Below are 9810 nucleotides of genomic sequence, written 5' to 3'. Positions count from 1 at the left end.
CACAGTGGAACATTACATACAAGAAGTAGTACGAGATGCGACGTTTGTGTGACGGTCAGGAGGACGTGACGTGCTAGCGTGATTCACGAGCAGTGTGACGCAAAGTGTGTTATGCACGCACATAAAATGGCGAATCATTGTGTGTACGCCGCTGGGGTTGTGACGCGCTAATATGACGCGAACGTGAGGTGTTGGTCAAGGAATGAATACTAGGTAGGTGACGTGAAGGTATTATAAGAAGATGACGTGACATAAAGCGACGTACAAGTGACCCATTTATGACTGTGTGTGTGTGTGTGTGTGTGTGTGTGTGTGTGTGTGTGTGTGTGTGTGTGACGCATATTACATAACATGGCGTTTGTGAGTGCTAGACGAAGAGAAGAGTGTGAGCGATGGACTAGAGAAAGAGATGGAGATATGGTAAAGATATGAAGATTTGATGATAAAAGGAACTAAGAAGTGACAGAGACAAGAGATAATGAAAGGGAAAAATAAAGATGAAAAAATAAGGAAATAAAAGACGAGGATGAAAGACGGGTGAAAGGAAAAATAATAATTGATAACAGACGAATAAAATAATAGATACTTATGGAGATATGATAAAAAAAAAGAATTAAGAAGTAAAGGAGAAGACGTAGGGATGAAGGAGCGGTGAAAAGAAAACAAGTGATAGATAATAGAGGTAAAAATAGAGAGATGAGAGGAAAACAATACTAATAAGCGAACGAGGTAAGAGAGAGAGAGAGAGAGAGAGAGAGAGAGAGAGAGAGAGAGAGAGAGAGAGAGAGAGAGAGAGAGAGAGAGAGTAACACCCCATATCAGCCTCACCTTCACCGCCGTCAGTGGCCAAAGCAGCGACAGCAGCAGCAGTAGCAGGAGTGGCGGGGGGCGAGCAGCTGGGGGGCGGTGGGCCATGGCGGCTGAGGGGATGAAAAGATGAGCCGCTCTACTGCATCTGTGGGGGTGAGAAGTTATTGTCATCATCATCATCGTCATCATCATCATCATCATCATCATCAGGGTCGTCGTCGTCGTTGTCGTTGTCAATTTAGTGCCATCATCATTGTTGTCTTAAAATCATTGTTATGTATATTGTCCTCCTCCTCCTCCTCCTCCTCCTCCTCCTCCTCCTCCTCCTCCTCCTCCTCCCTCTCCATCACATCACTATTACCACAATTTCCTGTTGACCTTCAAAATTTGCATAGTTATTTCATAGTATTTTGCCTACTCACCCATGCACCGACGGTGTCCACGCATCTAACACACATGCTTTTACTTCACCGTACCTTCCATTACATTTATCACATCTCACCGGATTCTTGTAACACTTAGAGGATATTAACCTTCTATAAACCATCCATAGGTATTACACACCCCTGTTATTACATTCTCTCGTTCTTCTCACTCATCCTCTGCCCCTCGCCCTCTTATCTCACACCTTTACCCCCTCACTCTGGAACTCCCTGCCTGTTCTTGTGTTTTCCCCACCCATGACTTGAATTCTTTTTAGAGGGAGGTTTCGAGACACTTCTACAATTCTGGGTAATCCTTTTGGCTGCTTCTTTTAGGGACTGTAACATTAAGTCTTTTTTTTTTTTTAAGTTTTCGTAGTTTTAGAACAGTGTCCCTCTTACATATAAGGTAAAAAATTCATTAGATGTATAGAATGTAAAATAAACTATACATAAAAAAAAGAAAAAGACATTAATTTCAGAACCAGTCACGAGTACTCCATTATTCACCTCTTGATTTACGCTCACGTCGAATCACTCATATTGAATCACTCACCGCATCGCAACACCACAACATTTTCCTCACGTCCAGCCCGTCACTCATCCCTCACTCATCTCTCACTCATGTGTTCTGCATTACGCATCCCTGCATCTCTACTAACTCACTCACGGGGGTTGTTGTTATGCGTATTGTGAGGATGCTGGAGTGGGACTGAGGTAAGCACGCCCATCCGCCTACACACTCCCACTCAGGCCCTCTCACGCCCACGCAAGCCATCCGCACCAGGTATCATCCATGTGTGGTCGCAGGAGCCATCGACCTCAGGCATAAACACTGAGTATTCTATCTTTTTTTTTTCTTCAATTAGTCTCGGTTCTGTTGCCATTGTTGTTTGTTGTTCCTCTTCTTCTTCTTGCTCCTCTTTCTCCTTCTCTTCAGCTACCTCGCCCGTCGTTCTCCTCCGCTTCCTCTTCCTCCTTTTCCTTCCGTGTCATTCCTTCTTCTTCTTCTTCTTCTTCTTCTTTTTCTCTTCCTACCACCCCTCCTCCTCCTCCTCCTTCCCTCGTTTTCTTTGTGGTATTGTTTCCTTTATTTACACAACTGTGGCCGCAAAACAGTGAGACAAATAAACAACACAAGCAGATACTTAAACAAATGTTTCCTGCGTGTAAATGATTCTTGTCTTTTGTTTGTTTGTTTCTTTGTTTCCTTCGTTCGTTCTTTTTTATCTCTATTCATTCATCTATTAACTTGTTGGTCATTATTCTCTCTCTCTCTCTCTCTCTCTCTCTCTCTCTCTCTCTCTCTCTCTCTCTCTCTCTCTCTCTCTCTCTCTCTCTCTCTCTACGCATCCGGATATAGATTAAAGAGTTTTAAACCAAAAGGGGAATAAAAACTGGTTAAGGGAAATCCCGCAAATATAATTATGTTCTCGCTGACAGATGTTATTGTGTGCGTGTGTGTGTGTGTGTGTGGGGGGGGGGAGGGGATGGGGAGAGGTTAAGTTAATCTTGCTTATATGTTTTTTTTTTTTTTGTTTACCGTGAGTGGCAATAACCTGTGTTTTTATTTCGGTATTCATTTATTATTATTTTGTGTACATTTGTTGTTGATTTATTTATCGATGTATTTATTTATTTATTTATTTATTTATTTATTTATTTATTTATTTGTTATCGATCTTTCGTGTGTGTGTGTGTGTGTGGATGAAATGAATGAATTAGCGAAATTTGTAATGGGAGGCGTTTCTTTAAACAGGGAAAGATAAAAAAAAAAAAGGGGGGATAAAAAAGACTAGGTGTTTGTCCATTTAATTTTGTCAGGACACACACACACACACACACACACACACACACACACACACACACACACACACACACACACACACACACACACACACACACACACACACACACACACACACACACACACACACACACACACACACACACACTGGAATGTGGATAACCTATACTTACTTATATCCTCTCTCTCTCTCTCTCTCTCTCTCTCTCTCTCTCTCTCTCTCTCTCTCTCTCTCTCTCTCTCTCTCTCTCTCTCTCTCTCTCTCTCTCTCTCTCTCTCTCATACACACTACATAATTACATCAGAGAGCAAATCAAGTAATAACCGAGAGTGTCTACCTGAGAAAAATACACGTGTCCTTTTATGATGAAACACCACTGAAGATCGCGAAGATACTGCTTGCACCTCTCGTGACTGCCGCGTGCCCCTTTGCGATATCTTTGTTTATTCCTCAGCACAGCAATTGTTGTGTGATGATCTGAAGTTACGTAGTGGTTACTCTTATGATTCACTATTGACAGGAAGGAAGCTCACTGCTGAAGATTTAAATGTCAAAGAAGTGAGAGAGAGAGAGAGAGAGAGAGAGAGAGAGAGAGAGAGAGAGAGAGAGAGAGAGAGAGAGAGAGAGACAGAGACGAACACAGTATTTTAAATTGATGATTTCCGACCGCTGGGGAAGAAAATAATGAAGCCAATAATCTGAACAGTCGTCATGGCGTTGCTGTTTCAGATGTTTACCGTTAATAGAACAGCAGATCCAGCGGTAAGTCTTCCGTGTATCCCAGGAATGTGATGCAGTAATAAGTGTGTAGCGTCGTGGAGTTAATGTGAGTTCCTGTGCACTTTGTAGCATTATGAAGTGGGGTGGGAAGGGAGTTATGATGCTAATTATGTCACCATGAAAGAGCGTGAGGCTTGATGTACATCCCCGTATCTTGGGCAATGAAAAGAGTATTATCAAACCTTTGTTCATCTTATCTTGACTTTGCGGGCTTCGATTGATTAATACTTTAGATTCGAATGGCCTCTCGAATGGCGCGGCGGTCACCACACATGGAAAATATTTAATTCTGCATCTTCTTTGCCACACAAACTGCTAAAAAATTGAGATGAAGACTCAATTTCAAGGGAAGCTGCAAGAACCCACCAAACCTGTATACTCCTGGCAGTCCCAAGGCGTTTAAGAAGAACAGTTGCGACCCGCTTGCGACCCCCATGGAAGCGTCACAGAGAGTAGCAGGTCCTCGCCACGCTAAACACTGGGAGCTGCACGTCCGTGGCCTCCTCCCTGGCCCGGAACGCGAAGGGAGGCGGAGAAAATGAGGTGAGGAGCTACGCCAACTTCTCCGGAGTCTTGGTTGTCGTGGCGGGTCAAGCGTGTGTGTTTATGAAGGGGCGTGGTGCCTTTTATGAAGGGGCGTGGTGCCTTTTATGAAGGGGCGTGGTGCCTTTTTTTATATTTACTATTTGTGGTGTATTTTGTTATCATTATTCTTATTGTTTGGGTGATGGTTTTCTTCTCTTCCTCATCCCCATCTTTCTCTTTCTCCTTCTCCTCCTTCTCCTTCTCCTTCTCCTTCTCCTTCTCCTTCTCCTTCTCCTCCTCCTCCTCCTCCTCCTCCTCCTCCTCCTCCTCCTCCTCCTCCTCCTCCTCCTCCTCCTCCTCATCCTCCTTAGTTTCCGTCTTCCTTTGATATATGTGGCTTTGTGGCTCCCTCGTGTACATGTTAGTTAAATTGTCATTGCCCTCTTCTTCTTCTTCTTCTTCTTCTTTTTCTTCTTCTTCTCACTGTTATTTTTATCGTTATTGTTCTTCATTGTCGTCGTAGTCGCCATATTGTCCGTACTGTTTATTCTCCCTCTTGTGTTTGTTCTTCCCATGACCATTCCTCCTCCTCGGAACGGTACGCATTTTATGACCACGGTTATGAAAGCACGTACGCCTAGAGAGAGAGAGAGAGAGAGAGGGGCGGTAAGGGAATCACTCTGCACCTGTCAAATCTTCAAGTTTCATGTCGTTGTTATTGTTGTAGTAATCGTCGCCAGGTATACACAAAGACAGTTCCACTAACATTCTCATCCTTAATTCCGTGAGAGAGAGAGAGAGAGAGAGAGAGAGAGAGAGAGAGAGAGAGAGAGAGAGAGAGAGAGAGAGAGAGAGAGAGGGGGGGATCTTGATTATTTTACAACTTTTAACTGTTTCTGCTTTTTTCTTTTCTTTTCTTTTTACATCACCTCACACTTCATTTCTTTTCATCCTTTTTTTCCAACCATCGTTTCCTTTTTCTCTTTTTCAATTTGTTTTTCGGTCTCTTGCCAGTTTTTACATCTTTTCCCTATTCACTTTCCTTCCTTTCGTTCTTTTTTTTTTCCATACCTTGTTCCTTCACCCACCGCATCACCTCTCCCGTCCTTTTTTTTTCCCTTTCCTTTCCTCAGCTGGTCGTTTTTCCCCTTCCTTTCTCTTCCTTTACTTCTCTCTATTGATCTTAACTCTTATACACATTCCTTTGTTTTTTCCTTCCCTGTACCTTCCTTTATATTATTCATTCCCTCATTCCTTCTCCCGTCCCCCTCTCCTTTCTCTTCATTTACCTCTTCTACGTATCTTATTAACGCCCATGCACGTTCCTTTCCTTTATTTCCTCACATTTCTCATTTTTTTCTTAATTTCTTTATTCCTTCTTTTCTTTGCCCTTCCTTACGTCCTTCAACAAACATTATTACCTCTTTTAGTCCTCCTTCTCCACCTCCTTCCTTCGTATCTTCTCTTATCCCTTCATTCCCTCTCTCCTTTGCCCTTCTTTACGACCCTCTACAAATATTATCATTTATTTTCCTTCTTCTATTCACCTTCTCTCCCCTCATCCCTCTCCTCGTCCCTCCACTCCCTCCACCTCGCGCCTGTACCGTAATAATCACCCCCACTTAAAGACACAACCACCAGCTCACTTTCCCCTGGATCTCGCTCTGCCTCCGTGCGTTCCAGAGCTTCTTTTGCCTCTGTCTCGTGTGCGCGGCTTCTTGTTCATCCCTGCTAATCCTGGGGTGAAGAAGTGGAGCAGGAAGGAACGATATGTCACGACGGAAAGAAGGGGAGGGGAGGAGAATGTTTCTGTGAGTGGTGGGGGCGTCTCTCTCTCTCTCTCTCTCTCTCTCTCTCTCTCTCTCTCTCTCTCTCTCTCTCTCTCTCTCTCTCTCTCTCTCTGTTCTTGAAAAGTCACATATCTAATATCTAAAGCAGTTTTATATTTCACAAATCAGGTTTCTCTGTCTCTGCGTGTCTGTTTGTCTATCATTTTTGTTTATTTATCTGTCAATATCTCTATCTATCTGTCTTTTTGTTGTTAGTCTGTCTGTCTGTTTGCTAATCTGTCTTTCTTGCTGTCTGTCTCTTTGTTTAGCTTTTTTTGCTCTCTCTCTCTCTCTCTCTCTCTCTCTCTCTCTCTCTCTCTCTCTCTCTCTCTCTCTCTCTCTCTCTCTCTCTCTCTCTCTCTCTCCTCTCTTTCACGGATGCGTCACGGCCATTAGCGTTATGGTCGCGTAATTGGACCAGAGTAATTAGAATATTGTGGTAGTTTATATAGTTTTTTTGCATATCCTCTGTAATAGTTAACCTCGTCCTTGTTATTTGTTACTTAGCGAAGACCTTGTGTGTGTGTGTGTGTGTGTGTGTGTGTGTGTGTGTTGTCTGGCATGTTTATGGTGCGCTGGCGGGGTTAATGTGTGAAGTGCAAGCTACTGAAGGCCATTCTTGCTTTAGAGCGAGAGAGGTGGAGGGGATGATGGTGATGGTAGTAATGATGGTGATAATGATGATGGTGTTAGTGGTGATGGAGGAGAAGATAGTGTGATAGTGTGCCGTTATAGGAAGAAAGGAGGGAAGGAAGGAAAGGGTGGGTGAGTGAATAGTGATGATAATGATAGTGGTGATCTAGATGTACGTAAGCTGAGGGAAGGAGGGAATGGATGAGAGAATGAGGATGGTGATGATAGTGGTGGTGGTGATGGAGATGCCTGTCTGGTGGAGATAAGCGATAGGGCGGAGGAGGGAGGAGAGGTGACGGTGGGAAATTGGCGGTGGCGTGCAGGGCGTGGGCACATTAGTGTTAATATAGGGAAGTCAAGCAGGCGTGTGTCACTGGGGAAAAGGTCATTTTGTCACGTGACCCTCGTGATGTCACCAGGAAGGGACTGTAGGTCATAACATCAAGCAAACGTTTCCTTTCCACTCCTACCTTCTTAAATCTTTCAGCGTTATAACTCATTGGGTTTTCAGGAGTGTTTGCATGATTCTAGCGATGGTTAACAAAGTTTTCTGCGTCACTAACAAGAAAAACGGTCATGAGAATCTGCCTAATCACACGTGTGGCCTTTGGAAATATAGCCCCGATGATAGAACAAAGAGTTTAGGAATACAGGCCTAAGTAATATGAAAAGTGAGGGGAATAAGTGAAGTAGTGAATATAGTAACGTTTATATTTCATCCAGTGAACATTAAAATTGAATAGAATGTTTTTAAAATCACCGTGAAAATCAGGGGAATGCGTCGGATGTCTGGATCATTGACGCGAGATTTTCTTCAAGAGTGAGGAAAAGAATTTGCAGAGTGAACACCACGTCACCGCGCGACCACCACGAGGCCTTGGCGTGAAGGCAGTGTACGCAGACTCCACAGCTCGCTCCCTTTGTTACGCGGCACAAGCTGTAAATGTTTGACTTAAATAGTTTGTTGTGTATCCCCTGACTTAATTATGTTCATATTATAAGGACAACAAGTCCGTGTGTGTGTGTGTGTGTGTGCTTCAGAACACTTAAATGATACGTGTCTTTTTTTCCGTGTCCCTAATTAGCCCCTTTAAATGCGACATACAAGTGTGTGTGTCCTTCAAAACAATGACAGATGTCGCCTAATTATCCTCACACAAATACGACAGACAGGTGTGTAAGACTCGAAACTGAAATGACTCGTGTCGCTTTTTATTTTTTATTTTTTTTTCATTGTTTTGCTGACAGAATCCTTAAGAAACAAAAGACACAACAATATAACATGAAGGCATTTCACTGAAGGAGTAAGTTTTTATGTATATACCCGTTTCATTTTTACTTCTTATATATATATATATTTTTTTTTGTAATAGTAATAGTAGTAGCATGTAGTTTGCCTCATGGTCACGAGAAATTGGCGGCGACAACAGCGGCGACGATCCGTAAGTAAGAAGTTGTCTGGGTGGTGGTGATTTACCTTAAAAACCTCGCGGCCTTGTTTGTTTTGCCTCATGGTCTTCTCGGTCCCTAATTTCCGCCAGCGTCTCCACCCCCCTACTGTGGCAAACAACTCCCTTGGCGCTTCCGAGGCATCCTGTTCCTTCCCTTGAGCCTCGCCTGTCCGTCCTCGCTGCTCCTCACTCAGCTCGCCATTCCAGAAAAAAAGGAGAGAGAAACGGAGCAACACGCGCATGTCGGAACCACCACAGCGTTACAAGTCTCGTGCTGTGTCGTGCTGTACGAGTACGTGCGCCGGACAAGTGTAGCGCGATCCAGGCATATCGGAAAGCTGCACTACTTAAACTGCGGCTGAAAAATAAAAGTTTGTCTTGCAAGCAGAATGAGGCGCAGGGAGAGTCATGGAGAGAGTGAGACTGATAGGGGAAACCTGTGTGTGCGTTGTATGTAGGGTGTGTCCTCTTTGGGATGTCAGGATTTTTAAAGCTGCAGTAGAAACTTTTGAATGTTTAAGGACGTGTACTTTAGTTCTTTCTTTTCTTTTCGTTTTTTTTCTTCTTAGACTGCAGGGGAAGTGTTGTATGTTTTAGAGTGTGTTCTCTGTGGGGTGTTAGGATTTTTTAGTCTGTGGGGCGTGTCTTCTTTGATTTCGTTTTCATTTACTTTTTTTTTTTTTTTTTAGACTGCGGGAGAAACTTTTGTATACTTTAGGGCGTGTCCTCTTTAGGATGCTGGGATTTTGAGATTGATGGGAGAATCTTTAGTATGCTACGAGGCGCTTTTGTGTGTGTGTGTGTGTGTGTGGTGGAGAAATTTGAATTTGTAATTGAAACTATAAAGCTTTTCGTAATTTTTTTGATATTCTTTTAGATTCTTTGGGGATTGAGACTTTCAGTGGGCCCTTTTTTTCCAGCATTTTGTTGCCTATGGCTGGACTCTATCTTACATATAAAAAAAAGTTGTAATATCCATACATGCGTGTAAGACTTAAATATTTTGTCTTTCGCTTTCTTTAAGTTACGTATACTTTGGGAAGCGTTCTCGTTTACGATTTTAAGATGTCAAAAAGTCTACAAAAACTTCTAAGCAATAATATACAATTCAATATTAGACTTAATAAACTCTTCCTTTTATTTTATATTCTTTTATTTTCTTCTGCGAGACGGAGGAGTCATTGTGGTGGCGGGAACAGTTGGACATTAACCACAGCAAGATCCCCTCAAGTTTGACGTGCATGTGAAGCCTCGGTGGCAGGTCTACAAAGACCAAAAAATTGACGGGCGTGTCCGACACCAGGCAGCGATGTATTAAATTGCATTGTGGCGAGCCTGTTTGGTTACTGTGAAGGCATTGTGTGGAATACTAACAACGACAGGCAACTGACAGGCCTCTCTTTGTTCTTGAGCTGCTTTATTATTATTATTATTATTATTATTATGAAGGGCCAGGTGCTTGCATGTTTCCTCCACTACATTCACCACAGCGCAAGGGAGGACTGGCGAGTGTCGACGGGAAGAGGGGTGGAGTGCAGGTATCAAAAAATAT

The 9810-nt window shown here is 43.1% G+C and overlaps 1 protein-coding gene across 1 annotated transcript in view; it reads right to left on the bottom strand.

The window, feature by feature from the left end:
- LOC135103002 (A disintegrin and metalloproteinase with thrombospondin motifs adt-1-like) overlaps positions 1-9810 on the bottom strand; it is a 40732-nt gene that overhangs the window by 23966 nt on the left and 6956 nt on the right. The window contains exon 2 of the mRNA XM_064008815.1: positions 829-955. Coding sequence (XP_063864885.1) covers positions 829-915 — 87 coding nt within the window. The 5' untranslated portion in view covers positions 916-955. The remainder of the gene's footprint in view (positions 1-828; positions 956-9810) is intronic.

The sequence above is a fragment of the Scylla paramamosain genome, chromosome 8 (assembly GCF_035594125.1).
Source record: "Scylla paramamosain isolate STU-SP2022 chromosome 8, ASM3559412v1, whole genome shotgun sequence".
NCBI classification, from domain to species: domain Eukaryota; kingdom Metazoa; phylum Arthropoda; class Malacostraca; order Decapoda; family Portunidae; genus Scylla; species Scylla paramamosain.
The sequence above is the reverse complement of the archived record's forward strand: the minus strand, read 5'-3'. Positions and strand labels throughout refer to the sequence as shown.